Source organism: Zeus faber (genome assembly GCF_960531495.2).
Source record: "Zeus faber genome assembly, chromosome: 1".
Lineage (NCBI taxonomy): Eukaryota > Metazoa > Chordata > Actinopteri > Zeiformes > Zeidae > Zeus > Zeus faber.
Genome location: NC_137193.1, coordinates 63,489,002 through 63,508,064, shown reverse-complemented (window position 1 = coordinate 63,508,064; position 19,063 = coordinate 63,489,002). Strand labels below are relative to the sequence as shown.

The 19,063-nt window shown below is 42.5% G+C and overlaps 1 protein-coding gene across 5 annotated transcripts in view; it reads right to left on the bottom strand.

Moving 5' to 3' along the window:
* The window catches only part of fxr1 (FMR1 autosomal homolog 1), a gene marked incomplete at its 5' end in the record, with an annotated part of 32,776 nt that overhangs the window by 13,023 nt on the left and 690 nt on the right, over positions 1-19,063 (bottom strand). For 2 of the 5 annotated variants that reach the window (XM_080015304.1, XM_080015303.1), the window contains 10 exons: positions 416-511; positions 976-1,085; positions 3,771-3,849; positions 5,457-5,627; positions 6,181-6,297; positions 7,060-7,153; positions 9,726-9,874; positions 10,961-11,032; positions 11,164-11,257; positions 13,168-13,220. In XM_080015304.1, the coding sequence (XP_079871430.1) occupies positions 416-511; positions 976-1,085; positions 3,771-3,849; positions 5,457-5,627; positions 6,181-6,297; positions 7,060-7,153; positions 9,726-9,874; positions 10,961-11,032; positions 11,164-11,257; positions 13,168-13,220 (1,035 nt within the window). The remainder of the gene's footprint in view (positions 1-415; positions 512-975; positions 1,086-3,770; positions 3,850-5,456; positions 5,628-6,180; positions 6,298-7,059; positions 7,154-9,725; positions 9,875-10,960; positions 11,033-11,163; positions 11,258-13,167; positions 13,221-19,063) is intronic. The other 3 variants (XM_080015302.1, XM_080015305.1, XM_080015301.1) reach the window with 2 other exon arrangements.

Genomic DNA, 19,063 nt, shown 5'->3' with positions numbered 1-19,063 from the left:
CTGTCGGCACAACTTGACTCACATGCTCCTGTCAGCAGTTGGTATGGTGATATTGAAGGCTGAAGCTTTCTGTGCTGTCTCATTAGAAAACACTGTATAGTTGATAAACCGACGGCATGCTGCATTCTGCCATTACATGAATGAGGAGTTACTATTTATAGTTAGTTTACTAGTTTACTAGTATACTAGTTATATTGTGTCATTTTCTATTTGTTAAAGAGATTGAACAAGCAGTATTTCAGGTCTAGAAAGAAAAAAAAATAAAAATAAAAAAATAAAAATAATAATAATAATATATATAAGTTTTTTTTTGTTTTGTTTGTTTTTTAAATCATCACACAACTGCTTGGTGCAGAGCAGACAGACACCACATGTTCCCAGCAGAGCATGCACGCAGTTAAAAGGGCATTCTCACGTTAAGGTAGGAGATGTGGTACTCCAACAGAACCTGGACGTTGCCGATGCTCTCCTTGGTGCCCACAAAGGTGAACGGAACCATTCCCTGTGTCAGCAACGCAAATAACACACAGCACACTAAGTTAGTATGACACAAACTTGGTCGAGGAAAAGCAAAGTGCGCATAAACAGGGGGCATTATTCTATTCTTGAAGCATCTAATATCTAACTGTAACAGCAGTAGTGATTGGTGTAGTAGCAATACAGCCATCCCACTCAGGGCTTCAACTTTCCCATGATTTTGCATGACCAAATCCAAAATGTATTGACTATTTACTCAATGTAAATTAGATATATAACTTATTGGCTTGGAGCCTTGCGGTACGAATCTAATCTAATCTAAATAAGTGAACACATCTAAAAGCAGATAAACTGTACGAATCTATTTATAGAATGCAGCATGAGAAACAAGGTACACAAAACCACTAATTTAAGATCTGTTCTAGTTCCCTGACTCTCCGGAGACATAGGAGCTGTGTAAAAAAAAAAAAAAGTGGCAGCTAGGCAGTTGATGCTTACTTCCACTCGAGGCTGCTTGTTGTCGTTGTCCCCCTCGATCCTGACTCGCACCACGCCGGACTTGTCCACGATCTCCTGGATTACCTTACCATTTTTACCGATGACCTTTCCTGTAATAATAAACACATACGCACGCACGCACACGCACACACCAGCCACATTAAAACCACCACTAATACCCTTTTCCCACTGCACCAAAAACTTGGTAACACCCGCTAACATCCAGCATTTGTCATCAGTGGGAAAGGAAGAACCCGGGTTTCTGTCCCTGGTCAAATGACCCTGCAATAGACAGGTTTTAATCAGCTCCACCTCTGATTGGCTCTGATGTGATCAGGACACCCCGGTTGATCAGCTAATTTTGGCCCCCTTATCGCTATGTGTTGAAGTTCCGGATGCTGGCGCATAGATAGACATCACCATCATTTCATATCCCATCTAGAATACAAAATCAGTGAAACACAGCATTTCTTCTGGCAATGGGAAAGGTGTCAATTGCCTATTTGTAACAGGTGTTCCCGGGTTTTAAAAACCCAGGTAACACCTCTGGACTTGAACACCTTGTTCCTTAAACCATTCCTGAACAAATTTTGCAGTGTGGCTGCGTGTATTACCCTGCTGAAAGAGGCCACTGCCATCAGGGAATACCGTTGCCATGAAGGGTTGTACCATGTCTGCAACAATGTTTAGGTAGGTGCGTGTCAAAATAATATCCACTTGAATGCCAGGACCCCAGGTTTCCCAGCAGAACCCCACCAGTTGTCCTTCCTTGTCCTTCCGCCGGTTGTCCTTCCTAGGTACTAACCACAGCCTGCCGGGAACACCCCACAAGACCTGACGTTTTAGAGATGGCAATTTTTCCTGCTCCCAACACATCATCTTCCAGAACTGACTGTTCACTTGCTGCCTAATATATCCCACCCCATGACAGATGCCATTCTAACAAAGCTTGCAATGTTATTCACTTCACCTGTCAGTGGTTTCAATGTTGTGGCTGTTCGTTGTACGCACCCACAATCTTGTATGTGCATACGTACGTTTTTTTGCTGAATCGGGCACTGTCTCTCTACATGCCGTCCAGAGTTGCAACTGGTAACACATTTGATCTGATCCCAACAGAATCAGATTAATATTAATATGACATTACATTATTATATTATATTATTATTATTATTATAATCATCATCGTTGTCATCATCATGACACACACACACACACACACACACACACACACACACACACACACACACACACACACACACACACACACACACACACACACACACACACACACACACATATATATATATATATATATATATATATATATACCACATTAGAGCTGATCCCAGGATAATATTAAGTTTATATTACTATATTTTTTTATTTTATTAAATATTATTATCATATTATTTAATTATCTAAATTATAATTACATTTAGATGATGTGGCCTTATCAGTTTCTCTGTCCAGCCAAGAGAGGTTCTCAAATCTCAAAAGAGTTTTTGTTGCAAAACATTAGAAAATCGAAAGTATCTGCTTTTCTAAATCTACTATTCAAATTCTCACAATGTAGGCATTTGCTGCACGCATATTTAGGAAGTCACGGCAGCATTAAAAGGGCTCACATACTTGTGAAATTATTTCAACTTTAAATTCCCAGCGTCTATAATCCCATTTTCACAACAAATTAGCAGGTTGACTCGTTTTTTTTTTTTTAAACACAGGTCAACCCACTACAAATTAGCGATTGACACCTTTCCCATTGCCAGGAGAAATGCAGTTTTTTTTTCTGGTGCATCATGTTCAACGTCATGCACACGTCCGAAAAGGGCCATGTGATGGTTCCTGTGTGATTGGAAATAAAACAGTAGAGGAAACAGAAAGAGCATACTTGAACTTGAACTTGAACAAGAACATGAACATGCACATAAAACTTGGAAAAAGTATTTTGAGCCGTTCAGAAGAATTGGATCGTTCATGAACGACCCAACACTACAGTAGAAACAGCATGGAGCACAGGCAGCATAGAGTATCCGTGCTGCCGGTGCTCTATGCTGACAGTGCACGCACCGGTCCTTTGGTGGCGGGGACAGGGACCGGCGTGGGCTGGTGCTGGAGTGACTTGGACCCCTGCGGGGAGCCTAGGGGTTCTACACTGTGGTCCCCATGGTGCGATCCCCACTCACAACGTTTCCGATCCCCCATGCACAAAAAAAAGTCAATAACATCTGATTTTGATTCTAAATGGGATATGAAATGATACACGGATATTCGCCAGCGTCCGGAATTTCAATGTGCATTGCATCGCGCAGGTAAAGGGGCCAAAATTAGCAGGTCAACCTGGGTGTCCTGTTCACATCAGAGCCGATGAGAGGTGGAGCCGACCTGTGTCCCGGACTGAGACCCGGTTTTTCTTTACGCACCGGTGAAAAATGCTGGGTGGGTGTTACCAGGTTTTTGGTGCAGTGAGAAAGGGGTATTATACGTGGGCCCCCGAGGTTCTAGTGTTAATGTATACAGGGTGACAACTACAACTTTAAGCCACAAAACAAGATGGTAAACATGTAAATGTTGCTCTGGTTATTTTCGATGGTGGTTAGAGCAAGTTGCCACCTCCTAACAATGGCTAACAGTTATTCTACCAATATATTTGGCTTTTTACAGGAATAGCGTTGACATGTAACAGTTACTGGTACTGATTTAATAATTGCTTTTTATATTAGAGGTTTTAGGTGTTGGTCAGCTGAAAATAAGGCTTAGGTTAAACTAGAGGCATGTCTGGATCTACACACCGACAAGGTTTCTGGGCACCTGGACGGAATCTTCTAGAAACTCCAGGTAGCTCCTGGCCTTCTTCACTGCCTCTGCTGTCTGAAAGACATCAGAGACACACCCTGTTTCCAAGCCTTCTGTGGAAAAAAGACTAATACAATGCATAATCATAAGGATATAACCGTATGAAATTTCAGATTAGGGTACAGTATCTTTCAAAATATCGCGGTATACGATATTCCACGGAATTAATTTTCCCCCCACTTTGCTCTCTGTTAATTCAATCACTAAATAGTTTGAATTAAAAAGAAAAGCACATGGTAAAGCCTCTGACGCGGCACAGCACGGGAAGGCGCCTGTCGGGGCTCTTAATTGACAGGAGAGGCAAAAAAAGGGAACATATATAACATACATATATATATACATAAAATCCCACTTATCTGCAAAATTGAAGATGTAAACTTGAATTCACCTCACCTTATGTTACCACTGCGGCAGACGGCCAAATGTTGTAATATTCCATCCAAGCACCGTGTTCCGCCATCTTTGTTTACACTTGCGCCCATGCACGGGCAAGTAACGTAAAGCACCGTGTTGTCAAATATTGGCATGAAGCAGTTCTGCTGCTGATTTGCAAATGTGGCGCTGGGCAAAATTAAAATTACTCATTGGATGGCTTATTACAACATTTGGCCATCTGCTACCAAGCAGCAGCAACATAAGGTAACGGTGAATTTAAGTTTACATCTTCAATTTTGCAACAAAACAAACAGGGAAAGGCTTACAGTTAAGAACTGTAGTTGCTTGATACCGTGGTATACCTAGTTGAGGCATGGACTCCACAAGACCTCTGAAGGTGTCCTGTGGTATCTGGCACCTTAAGTTAGCAGCAGAGCCTTTAAGTCCTGTAAGTTGCGAGGTGGGGCCCTCATGAATTGGGCTTGTTGCTCCAGCGCATCCCACAGATGCGCTGGAGCTTTTATGTTCAGTTTAGTTCAGTTTCTATTGTGCATAATCTCCGGGTGCGTTGTAAAGGCATTTCACTGCATACATGTATAAAAGTATGTATATGTATGTGACGAATAAACCTCTTGAACCTTTAATCTTGAGATGCTGATCTCGTAGATCGGATTGAGATCTGGAGAATTTGGAGCCCAAGTCAACACTTTTTTCCTCAAACCATTTATGAACAATTTTTTCAGTGTGACAGGGTGCATTATCCTGCTGAAAGAGGCCACCCGCCATCAGGGAATACTGTTGCCCTGAAGGGGTGTACTTAGTCTGAAACAATGTTTAGGTAGGTGGTATGGGTCAAAGTAACACATTTTTACACATGAATGCCAGGACCCAAGGTTTCCCAGCAGAACATTGCCCAGAGCTGTCTCTGCCGTCTTGCCTTCTTCCCATAGTACATTCCGGTGTCATCTCTTCCCCAGGTAAACGATGCAAATGTGCTCAGCCATACACATGATGTAAAAGAAAACTTGATTCATCAGACCAGGCTACCTTGGTCAGAGACCTGATCGGTGTACATATACAGTATACTGTATAATGTAATTAAAGATAGACTGTTAATAGTGTGGCAAAGCATCGGTGTGTCCAAGACAGAATCATTAATTAACACTACCAACAACGCTACCAGTTTAATGGAAAAACATACGCTTGGGCGTGCACACGCACCCCCCCCCCCACACACACACACTGACCTCCCCGTATATTCTGAAAGTGCCCGTCTCTTCATCCAGCTCAATCGCAGTGACACTGGGGATTTTCCGTGCCTGCTGGATGTTACTGCCGTGGCTACCGATGGCCAATCCCATCAGGTCTGGTCGTACTGTAAACTCTTCCTGGAAGGACGATGCCAGCTGCTTGGAGCTCTGGAAAGACACACACATCAAAGTCATTACGTTGATTCAGAATACGCATGACAGCAGACAATGGACAGCAGCACTTTTTCAAAGGCAAGTTCATTTCTATTTTTTTGGGCTTTGCTCGGTGAGATGCTCTTTCGAGTTTGTTGAAAGGTAAAAATATAATTTTTAAATGGGTAAATCCAGTAGCGGACAAACTGTTCGCATCTCTATTTACATCACATAGAAGATCATAGTAGATAAGTCACAAAGCAGGAAAGACGTGAGCTCGCAACATAAGATAATTTATTAACCCTGCACACTCCTTAGTTATTATAGCCATATTTTGACCATCCAAGTAGCAGGGAAAAAATCTGCCAATGTGATTATTTTGCACTATCTTCATCAATATAATTTACACAAATATTTGAAGATGACCTACGAGGACGGCTATTACAAGCATTAAAGTGTGAAATTCTACAATGTTCCCAGTGATTGGGGCCAAAGTTGGTTTATGGCTGACTGACAGCATACAGCTAACTGTCAGCTTGCTAACGGTTTGGTGTGATTAGTGACTTACCTCCAAATGCTTTGTGGCTTCCTGGTTGCGTGACATGAGCAGCAGTTTGGTTCTGATGCTGCGAAGGTGCATGTCACTCAGTAAGGACACACGCTTCACTGTGGACTCATTGGTTGACTGCAGACATACACGCACACAGACAGACACACAAAGAAAACAAGGCTCATGCAGTTAAAATTAGATGAAATTCAACACTTTGATGTCTTCTATATAATGCATCACATTTGTTAACTTTCTCACAAGGGTTATTAAATCGATGTTAATAAAATGTTAATTAATTTGTATCTCTTTCATCGTTTATTTGTGCTTAGTAAATTTATGTAAAACAAATTCATCAAAAAAATGTTATCTTGTTCACTCATATCATAATTCCTAATTGCACTAATTTGCATCCCAGTGCTTCCACTACTGCAGAGCTTCCACTACCACAGGTGTTAGTGAGTGGTCGTCATCACCACTGCCCACCCACAAATATACCACCCCAAATAACAGAGTAAATGAGTGCCTGTATCTGTATCTGTATCTGTGAATCCCTGATTTGTTTATTTTTTTCCATGAAACGCGTCTTTATATCCAGAGAAATCCATCTAGGAGAGTTGCAGCCCTGTTGAGAGTGTAGACATAATATCCGGCTTATAACACCGTAGCTCTGACTTGACATTACGTTCCAACAATTTGAGAGGTGACGTATGGTTTTTCATTTGTTAAACATTGAATCCTGTTTATAAGCAACATAGTGATGCGGACTACTCTCAGGTGGAGGAAGGCCACCACGGTATGTCAAAAACACAAAGTGACGACAATGAGCCAGTCCATGAATAGAAGCATTTCTAGTGGGATAGGGTTGAGTAGGAGAACAGTACATTAGAGAACACTCACCATGATGACTAGCTGGCTAGTCTCAGCACAGTAGGAGATGTGACATGCTCCCACAGCTTTCTTAAAGTCCTTGTGGGCCTGATCATTTTGGCACCTAGAATACAAGAAAAGTTGACTGTCTTCAAAAGCTTCATGCTTAACTCCAGAATTGCTTCTGCTCACTTACTTATTACAACAACACCCACGCCAGTGGGTGTTGTTATAATAATGCTTTTCAAAAGTAAGTCCTGGTCAATATTGATACTAAAAGATTTGTCGTGCACCACTTAACTTGGCTTGCACTTCCGTTCTGTGGGTTCAGCTGACCAACATGAATTTAACATTTCTGTTTACCTGACCTAATATTGGCTAGCGAGCTTTCATCTACAACTCTCTCATACAAACTACTGGTTGGTTACACCTCCACAGACTGGGGTGGACAGCAGAGTCTTGAGGGCTCTGTTTTCCCAATTACACCATGCGCCTTTAAAGTCCAAGTGAAATTGGTAATCTTGTCATATTTCAAAAAAGTGTTTTTGGGGTTCTCGATTCAAGCTACAGAGGGGTCCACTCGCTGTTACGTAGAAAGCAGCCGTTGCTGGGGGCCACACTGTAAAATACACTACTCAAAAAAATAAAGGGAACACTTAAACGACATCCTAGATCTTGATGAATGAAATATTCCAGTTGAAAATCTTTATTCATTACATAGTGGAATGGGTTGAGAACAAAATAACATAACAATGATCAATGGAAATCAAAATCATTAACCCATGGAGGTCTGGATTCTGAATCATACTCAAAATAAAAGTGGAAAAATCAGATCACAGGCTGATCCACCTTCTGTGGGAATTCCTCAAGACAATTCAAAATGAGGCTCAGTAGTGTGTGTAGCCTCCACGTGCCTGTATGCACTCCCTACAACATCTTGGCATGCTCCTGGTGAGACGACGAATGATCTCCTGAGGGATCTCCTCCCAGACCTGGATCAGGGCATCACTCAGCTCCTGGACAGTCTGTGGTGTGACGTGGAGTTGCTGGATGGAACAAGACATGATGTCCCAGAGGTGCTCGATTAGATTCAGGTCTGAGGAAAGGGCAGGCCAGTCCATAGCATCAATGCCTTCATCATGCAGGAACTGCTGACACACTCTAGCCACAGTAGGCCCAGCATTGTCATGCATCAGAAGGAACCCAGGGACCACTGCACCAGCATATGATCTGACAATGGGTCTGAGGATCTCATCCCGGTACCTAATGGCAGTGAGGGTACCTCTGGCTAGCACATGGAGGTCTAAGCAGCCCTCCAAGGATATGCCTCCTCAGACCATTACTGACACACTGCCAAACCGGTCATGCTGGAGGATGTGCTCAGTGTGAACCTGCTTTCATCTGTGAAGAGCACAGGGCGCCAATGGCGAATCTGCCAATCCTAGTGTTCTCTGGAGATGCCAATCAGGTTGCACGGTGTTGGGCCGTGAGCACAGGCTCCACTTGTGGACATCGGGCCCTCATACCACCCTCATGGAGTCTGTTTCTGACAGTTTGAGCGGAAACATGCACATTAGTGGCCTGCTGGAGGTCATTTTGTAGGGCTCTGGCAGTGCTCCTCCTGTTCCTCCTTGCACAAAGGAGCAGATAGCAGTCCTGCTGCTGGGTTGTTGTCCTCCAACGGCCCCCTCCAGGTCTCCTGGTGTACTGGCCTGTCTCCTGGTATCTCCTCCATGCTCTTGACCCTGTGCTGGGAGACACAGCAAACCTTCTCGCCACAGTGTGCGTTGATGTGCCATCCTGGATGAGCTGCACTACCTGAGCAACTTCTGTGGGTTGCAGACACCGCCTCTTGCTACCTCTAGTGGTGAGGGCACTGGCAAAATGCAAAAGTGACCAAAAATCAGCCAGGAAAGATGAGGACAGGGAAATGGTCTGTGGCCATCACCTGCAGAACCATTCCTTTATAGGGGTTGTCTTGCTCATTGCCTCTCAATTCCACCCGTTGTCTGTTCCATTTGCACAACAGCAGGTTAAATAAATTCACAATCAGTGTTGCTTCCTAACTGGACAGGTTGATATCCCAGAAGTGTGATTGACTTGGAGTTACATTGTAATGATTATGTGTTCCCTTTATTTTTTTGAGCAGTGTACATTCCCTGTGTAATAATTTCAGGAAAATAAAATAAACCAACCAGTAAGAAATCATAATGACTACACAGCTGAGACCATTTAAAAAGAAGATGTATATACTGTAAATATGAATGTGGCAGACCAAGGGGGGTGGTCAAGCACCAGCTGCAAACGACAGCACAGCTCCCTTTCTCGCGGCAACCAAGCTGCCTCGAATTGGCAGAATCAGCGCCCAGGTGGCGCTGATTCTGTTGGAGTCCACGAGTGACTGGTCTAGTCCTATCATGCTGGTGCATCGATGAACTTGCCATCATCATTATTATAATTATTATTATTTATACTTCTGGCCAGCGAGCCTTTTGTTCATCTGTACAATAAAAACTACCACAGCAAGAAAGACTCCAACTCCCTCCCTAAAATCCTACCTGTGGGCAGAGACTCCCACAATTAATCTTATCTTTTACAAAATTGCATTTAATTTTGACTTTGACTTTAACACAATAAAATTCCATTGAAGGCACATGTATGGCGCTACAGATGTATGTGTGTCTGTTTGTACGTACGCTTCTTGCAAGTCGTGAGGAACGGGCACAGTGCACTTGTAGAAGGAGCTTTTGGTGATGGCCTTGTTGGTGTTGACGGGACGCAGGCGCTCATGGGTCACTATCTCGTTGTAGGTGGCGTCACAGGCCGCGTACTCGATCACATAGAACTGGGCGGGCAGATACAGAGATGAGAGTTCCCAGTGTAAATTATTTTAAAAGGTGGGAACCATAATTTTCTCAATGTACTGGTCTGCATTAATGGCCACTTCTCACAATATACACTCGGTTACTATGACAGGAGCTCCTTACCTAACAACCTACTTACTGAACGACTGTTGAGACTTACGACCAGCTCTCCGACCAGTCTGTATCTGTACAATACTCTGAGTACAATACCAGTCGCTATTGTACTCAGAGTACAATAGCGACTGGTACTGACTCCAGCTGTCTGAATTGGGTTTCTCGTACTTCCAATTAAGAGATGTCATTATGCTGTTTACATGACAATTTGTATGGACCATTAGCCAAAAATCAGGGAGTCATGAATGGAATATTTCAGTAGAAGCTTCTTCTGACTATTTGTCCAACTAAATAGCAAATAACTAGCAAATAACAGAAATAGCTAGCATCTAATTCACAAAGCATCCAAAAATGGTGAAATGCACCGCTAACTGCACTGCCACCCTAACAGTCTCAGTACTGTAATCAGAAATTCCATTTATTTTTATCTTGTCAAGATCCATGTCGGACAATATTATCCCTATAAATTTGATTTTGAAGTTCAAAATCAAACGCTCATTTAGATTTTGAAACGGAATTGTGACACCCCTACACAAAATAAATTTAAATTTAATAAATTGTTTTATGGTCTTGGAAGAGTACATGGAGTAAGATATTGAAAGTCTGGTGTTGATGGGTCAGAGGCTTGAAAAATCACTTCCTTAAAGTGCCATCCAACCAAACAACAAAACTGGTGCCTAATTTTAACGTAATAGTAATTTCTCCAAATACTTTGGGTTACCTGAAAAGTGCGGTCTATATGAATGAAAATGTTTTTTATTTCAGTTAATAAAACCAATATCCATGCAAATACTCTCAAATCAAAGCTGATAATCTGTACTTTAGGCTCATATGAATAGTTTGATTGTAAATCAAAACATTTAGAGTACAAAGCCAAAAGAACAAAAATGTGTTACCATCCGATAACTTGGTCTGTATATGTTAGGAACTTCTTGTCAATGAATGATACTCACATCTCCCTTCATCATGCGGACTTTAGCCAGCCACCAGCCGCAGGGCTCCTGCTCATTGGCTCGGGAGAAGATCTGACTCGACAAAATGGATAGAGAAAGACAGCGGACAGATAAATGAATCAAGAGGAAAACCATTTTACAAATAGTTGAAAAAAATATCTCAGTGTGTTGTGTGCATATGTGAGCGAGAGTCCCAGCCTCACCTCCACCTCTTCACCCTCTCCGATCTCTGTCTTAGCATCGTCTGGAGGTGGCATCCTGACGTCACTGAAGGGCACTTGGCGTTCTGGCTGCCAACTGGAATCAGCGATCGGTGATTAATGCAAATGCATATAATTTGATTAATTCATGTTGAGCTCTGAAGTACTGAACTAAAGCACTGGGTACCATGAGAATGGACAGTGTGAGCTACAGGGTCAGAGTACCGACGCAGATACTGAAAAGTTAAGTTTTTTTTATCATCGACAACCACATTAATTTAAAAAATGTTTTTACGATTTAAAATATCTCTCTCTCTCTCTCTCTCCCTCCCCCTCCCTCCCTCCCCTAATCTGAGCACTAAAAATATATCGCAGAGTAAGATATTAAAACAATATATACCCATGTGTGCCACAGGAAACCATCTTTCTTGGCTCCTAAACTGGACAGCAATTAATTGCTTGTGAAAGCTGAATTTGAGCTCTCGGTTTTTAACCAACTTGGTGACTCTGGGCTTTAAACTAGTAGCACAAAGACAAATCCAACAAAAACAAATCAAAATAAAATGTTTCCCATCAGACCTGTTTGTGCATGGTTTCAGTGCGTAAATCAATTCAGACCTGGTAGGCAGTGGAATTAAGTAACCCCTGGGTGACCTGCCCGGGTATGGTATTATTGTATGCTATGAGCATACATAGAATACAGACACCTTAATGACCTTGGTAAACAATCAATCGATCCCAGGCTCCTCCTGCTAGCATGCTGTAGTGTCCTTGAGCAAGACACTTAACCCCTAATTGCTCCTGATGGCAGCGTCCGTCGGTGTTTGAATAATTGTAAGTCGCTTTGGATAAAAGCGTCTGCTAAATGCAATGTAATGTAGAGAAACAAAGCAGGGACCCCAAAGATTTTTTTATGATGCTTACGGTTCCTGAGTGTTTTTAATTTTAATGTACATTTTTTTCTGTTAGTTTCCTGCTTGTTATGAAATCCCCAAAAAATCCCACACCGACTTGGAGAGATTAACTGGTTTGTGTAGAAAAATACAGTGAAATCTACCTTTTTCTTGTTTTTACAAAGAGAATAAAGGTTTCACAAATCTGGAATAGGGTTTGAAATGCTGTTATGTTTGACTACTTTAAGTACAGTAGTTTTTTTTGTATCCAGACCTGGTCTTAAATGGCCCCTGTGTAGAAAACAAACTGTGAAATCCACCTTTTCTGTTTTACTGAATAAAGTAAAGTTTTCACGAGTCTGAAAGAGGTTTTGAATGCTGTTTAATAACAATACAATGATCCAAACCATTTACCATGTGTTTTTATTGAAGTTCAGCCATGCATAAGTTATGTCGGTGAGAGGCACACTACATTACTCACAACTTAGAGGTTTTTAAACATTACTCAAAAATCTGAGGTTTTTGAGCGCCCATAAGGTCAGAAACTGCGACTCGACAGGTTCTGCAGAGCCATCGATACCTGCCCCTCCTCCCTCCACTCTGCGTGTTTCTGATGGCCCATTAGTCTGAACAGTAGAAACTCAGACCCAGGACAGAATCTCTTTTTTCAAGCTAGTTAATGCAGCTGTTCTAGTGTTAATGGCTGGAGTTTACTCATTACATTTTTGTTTCAAAACTTTAAACTTTTTACCCCCCCCCCCCCCCCCAAAAAAAGTACAAAAAGAATTTGGCGCACCCACTGCAGTGCCTCAGATTGAAGACCACTAGACTAGGGTGTTGGAACCTGGTTAAAACCCCATATATTTTATTCTATAAAATGGGTTGCAGAGTACAAGGGGGAAGTGACACATTTTTAAAGCTACCAGTCTGGTCTAACGGTAGAAAATCAACTTGTTTAACTTGCTTTCACTACTAACCAGTAAGTCATTTTCACAAAGGTTACACATTTCCTTTTAGAGGTAAATTATCTGTCTGCTTGTTAGACAGACAAACAACAAAAACTCATGCGACGTTGTTCACTCACACTGCAAAGAAAACAGAAACAAAAACTTACTTGTTTTCAAAGGCAATAGTGAGGGAGTCATCGTGGACATCTTTGACAAAGCCCTGCACAGAGAGAAAGAAATGGTGAGTGAAGCTGTTGGCACATGGCTGGAGGAGGATGCGTATGACAGAGAGATCACTATGAGAGCCGAAACACTTGTTGCGCGCTATTACTTATCCTAAAAGTGAACCTAAAACATGGCTGTCTACTACCTGTCCTCAAATAAATGCAAGTCCAAAGAGTACTGCCTCATTTTGTCTCTGTGGAAGGAAATCACTCATTTGTTGGAAGTTCCCAGCAGCAAGGTTCCATTCAAACAGACAAAACACTGCATGTGCCTTGCATGTGCCCTCACTGCCCTGACATGAAATTTAATCAGCTTTATAAACTAAAATGACACGATTCGGACCCGTTTCTCTGGAGCTGCAAATGAACTCCATGTGTGAGGACACACAGACAGAATATATTTTTGACTGACTTGGGGGTGAGTAAGGAAAAAAAATAATTTTAGGGCTAAAACCCGAGCAGGGACGAATATAATGTTATAGAAGGCCTATCTCCGCAGTCTCTGCTAGCTTCAAGATTCAAGATTCAAGAGGTTTATTCGTCACATACATATACATACTTTCATACATATATGCAGTGAAATGTAATGCAACGCACCCGGTGATAACACACAATATGTCCTAGGAAAAATTTCTTTCTAATAGACCAACTAACTGACTCCTAAAACGTAATACAGTAAGTCGAATACTTATAGAATAAAAATAAAAATATATAGAATAAAATAAAATACAATAAAATAAAATGAGATAAAATGGAATAGAGGGAATATGCTTATGTATATGGAATAGGCAATTATGTATATACCGATATGTGCATTAAAGTGGCATGTGAATTAAAGTGGCATGTGAATAAAGTGAGGTAGTGTTTGGGATAATACAGCACAGTATACAACAGTACAGCGCAGCAATACGGCATCACGAACAACCCTGAACAGTGACACAGTATGCGGTACAGTATGCTACATAAAGTACAGTAAGGTAGTGGAGCCTATGTGTGTGGCTCAGTGAGGACCCCTGGTGAGGTCAGCATTGACAGTTCTAATGACTTGCGGGAAAAAACTCTGTCTCAGTCTCTCTGTTCTCGCTGTGTGACTGCGGAGGCTCTGCTACTACAACTCCTGGTGTATAACTCCTGCAAGGGGGGGAGGGTAGTTCCAGTGGTACGTTCAGCTGAACGCACCACCCTCTGCAGGGCCCGCCTGTCCTGAGCAGTACAGCTCCCAAACCAGGAAGTGATGTTGCCTGTCAGGATGCTCTCCACTGCTCCATAGTAGAAGGACTTGAGGATCCTCACCGAGACCCGGAATTTCCTCAGCTGCCTGAGGTGGTAAAGACGCTGCCTCGCCTTTCTCACCAGAGTGTCTGTATGTACAGTCCATGTTAAGTCCTCTGTGATGTGGACTCCCAGGTATTTGAAGCTGCTCACCCTGTCGACAGAAGTCCCATTAATCACCAAGGGTGCGTGCGTCCTCGATTGTGATCCACGCCTAAAGTCCACAATCAGCTCCTTAGTTTTGCTGACGTTCAGGTGTAGGCTGTTGTCCTGGCACCAGAGTGACAGGTCAGCCACCTCCTCGCGGTAGGCCTTCTCATCGCAGTCGGTGATCAGGCCTACGACCACGGTGTCGTCAGCAAACTTCATGATGGTATTGGAGCTGGACCTGGCCACACAGTCATGTGTGTACAGGGAGTACAGTAGGGGGCTGAGGACGCAACCCTGGGGGGGATCCTGTGTTCAGGGTGAGGGAGCTTGACATGTGCTTCCCCACCCTGACCACCTGGGGGTGGGCTGTGAGGAAGTCCAGGATTACTTACTATCGAGACTGATAGTCCTTTAATGGTAATTTATTCTCCAACGTTACATTTAATGTTCTCTAAAATTAAATGTCCACCGACGAATATTGACTTCATTCAGCATTTTGTTAAGCGATGGAAACTTATACGAACATTTAGAAATGTATTTACTACTACTCGTGGCATCTGAATCTGTTCATGCGTAGTATGGCCATCGGTAGGATATAACCTTTACTGGCACATTATCGGTGAAACTTCAACCAATACCGACCATTCTTCCAAACCAAAATATTGGCCGATATCGTCGGCCTACTGATATATCGGTCGGGCCCTAGATGCGATATGCACCTTAATTTTTTTGCGATACAATAATAAAGAAATAAAAAAAGAGACTTGAAATGCATGGTGGGTAAAATGTGGTCTGAAATGACCGCATGTACACTTCAGATTTGTTCACTTTGCAGTCCACTTTGTCGCTCCCTAAGGTTTGGAACCCACCCTACTGGACAATCGGAATACATCAACTGCAGGTCTACCCAGGAGAAGGGAAACCTTCTCTGTTCTCTCACCTCCAATACAGCCACCCATCAGAGCAGTGATTCACTAACCTTCAATCAAATTCCACACACAACCACCTGTCCATACAGTGGAAACACAGAGGCTGAAACACACTACAAAAAAAACATTACATTTTTAAAGCAGAAGGGAATTGTTTTCATTGCTAATAAAGGGCAAAATATGTGACGTTTAAGAAGACAGCACCAACTTTGGGTTGACTTGGTTGGAAAGTTGTCAGAAAACACTCTTCACACTTGACAACTTTCAAGATGACCAACTAGACAGGCATTTTAGGGCCATTTTTGGCATCCTGTATTAGAACGGTTTGTCATCAATAGCCCTCTGTATACCAAAACGTACACTGATCAGCCACAACATAAAGCCACTAACAGGTGAAGTGAACAACATTGTTTATCTGGTTCCAATGGCACCTGTCAAGGGGTGGGATATATTAGGCAGCAAATGAACAGTCAGTTCTTGAAGTTGATTTGTTGGAAGCAGGAAAAATTAGCAAGCATAAGGATCTGAGCGACTTTGACAAGGGCCAAACTGTGATGGCAAGACTACTGGGCCAGAGCAAAAGGGCAGGTCTTGTGGGGTGTTTTCCCAGTATGCAATGGTTAGTTGTTCCTATTAAGACTGCAGGAACAAAATTCATATAGAATTTTGATGTATAAAACAAAGAAAAAAAGAAAAATCACTATTCAAATGCTGAAATTGCCATTCAATTGTGTATTTTTTTTATAAAGAAATAATTTATTAAAAATGTTTTGGCTAACATTATCTAATCAATTCACATGTGATGAGCAATAAAGTTCAATATAAGTTCATCCAGTTTGTTGCCGAGTGAACGCACATTCGAGAGAAATATTCCCGGTTACAGTGTGTGAAGTCCCTGTTGGCGGAGACACACAAGCGCGTTTCCTTCTCATCTGGCGTTTCACTATGTGCACAAGGGAGAGTGCGCCTTTGACCAGAATGTCCAGTAAATCCACAGATGTGGCGATGAAAGTGGGAAATAAACCTGACCATCACTGACAGAATGTCCTCTAGTACGGACATCCCGAACCGCCATCTGGCGGACTGTGCTGGGCCGTGGGGCATTTGCCATCAGACCGTGAGAAGATGGTTAGGATTTTTTCAGGAGTGATCTGTGATCTGCAGCAGCACAAAACAGGGTAAATTAAATACATCAAGTTTTGTTTTTGCTTTGTTTGGAGAAAAGATCCCTCTGATCGGAGCTGCGGAACCTTGCGTAACAACCTGTACTAAATTTGATCATTACAAATTTGAATATTAAAAATAATAAAGCATACAAATTTCAATGTGATTAGCGAGGAATATCTGCAGCCCTAGTACTAGGGATGCCATGGTGACAAGTTTTTCCCTGTCATGAGTTTTGGTGTCGGGTAACACCAGACATTTTACAACTCCAAATTACACTTGGAGATTACGCATGGAGGGAAACAGGTGCCAATCTAGGCCCAATAGAGCTAGAGCCTTCTTCTCCTCCCATGGTAAGTGAAATGTGACTCCGCAGACTGTTCTGCAACTCTGCTGTTCACGCAAGAAGCAGACAGTTTCACTTTCAGCTTTTTAGTGTCCAACTAAGTATTGATAACACGCTTAGTATTTTACAAATTAGAATTTTTTGATTTAATGCACTTTGGCGCTGATATGTGAAAAATAAAATAAACTAAATGGGTTTTATTTCTATAGAAAAAAATTAGCAAAACAACAATGGGGCGGGGGCAGTGGGCAAGAAATGTAATCGGTGAATGCCCGATTACATTACACCGGTAACCGCAGCAATGCTACATAGTACCTACCAAAAGTGGTCCAAGGAAGGACAACCAGTGAACTGACAACAGGGTCATGGGCGCCCAATGCTCATTGATGCGAGTGGGGAGTAAAGACTAGTCCGTCTGGTCTGATCCCACGGAAGAGCTACTGAAGAACAAATTGCTGAAAAAGTTAATGCTGCCTATGATAGAAAGGTGTCAGAACACACAGTGCATCGCAGCTTGCTGCGTATGGGGCTGCATAGCTGCAGACCAGTCGGACAGCCCAAATTGACCACTGTCCACCGGCGAAAGTGCCTACAATGAACATGTGAAGCAAGTCAGAACTGGACCATGGAGCAATGGCAGAAGGTGGCCTGGTCTGAGGAATCACGTTATTTTTTTTACATCATATGGATATGCGTTGTTTACCTGGGGAAGAGATGGCACCAGGATACACTACTGGAAAAAGGCAAGATGGCAGAGGCAGTGTGATAATCTTGTCAATGTTCTGCTGGGAAATCTTGGATCAGGGCATTAATGTGGATGTTACTTTGACACATACCACCTACCTAAATATAGTTGCATACCAAGGACCGGCCTTTTATGACAACGGTATTCCCCGATGGCAGTGGCCTCTTTCAGCAGGATAATGCACCCAGCCACACGGAAAAAAATTGTTCAGGAATGGTTTGAGGAACATGACAAAGAGTTCAAGGTGTTGACTTGGCCTCCAAATTCTCCAGATCTGAATACAATCAGGCATCTGTTGGATGAGCTGGAACAACAAGACAGATCCATGGAGGCCCCACCTCGCAACTTACAGGACTTAAAGGATCTGCTGCTAACGTCTTGATGCCAGATACCACAGGACACCTTCAGAGGTCTTGTGGTCTTGTCATGCCTTGATGGGTCAGAGCTGTTCTGGCGGCACGAGGGGGATCTACACAATATTAAGCAGGTGGTTTTAATGTTGTGGCTGACTGGTATATAATCACAGAGACTAGTGTCTCAGGAATTCTGCTTGAGCAACTGACAAAAGAGGGGTAAAAAGCCCCCACAGGGTCAGTCATTTTTCTAGGAATGGAATATAGTATGCAGGATTCTTTTTATTTAGTAAGTAAGTTACAAAAAAACACTGGCAAACAATACAGTGAGGGAATATGAGGTGAGGGGGGCTTGTTTTAGTAACTTTTTGGTTAAACATGCCTTCTCAAAAAGTTCAAAGACAATAGGAGAATGAAGGGAGTAACACGAAACATTGGAGGAACGGGGTAAAATAAATAAAACAATGGAAATTATCTCTTGTGTTCCTGGATTTAAATCATCAACTCCAGCCAGAATACCAGCACCATCCTCACGAGAACAAGCTCAAGTTCTACACTGAAAGTGTGAACTGTTAGTAGGCCATAACAATAACCACAGCTATACATGGCGTTTGTAGTGGCTAACAGGATAGTGGTGTGCAGTGGTATGGGGTTATCGCATTGTTAAAAGTGTAAGGTGGCAGAAACAAGGTTGGGAAACGCTGGTGTAGATTATACAGAGGTTGAGAAGAGTATCTGTGCAGTGGGTCTGGAAATAGCTCTTCAAGAGTATCACTGAACCTTTTTTGACATGACAGCTGCGACAGACTGACAAGGAACAGCTGACTTACCCCCACCCCCACACACACATACTTTGAGCATGATGCAGTGTGAACTAATA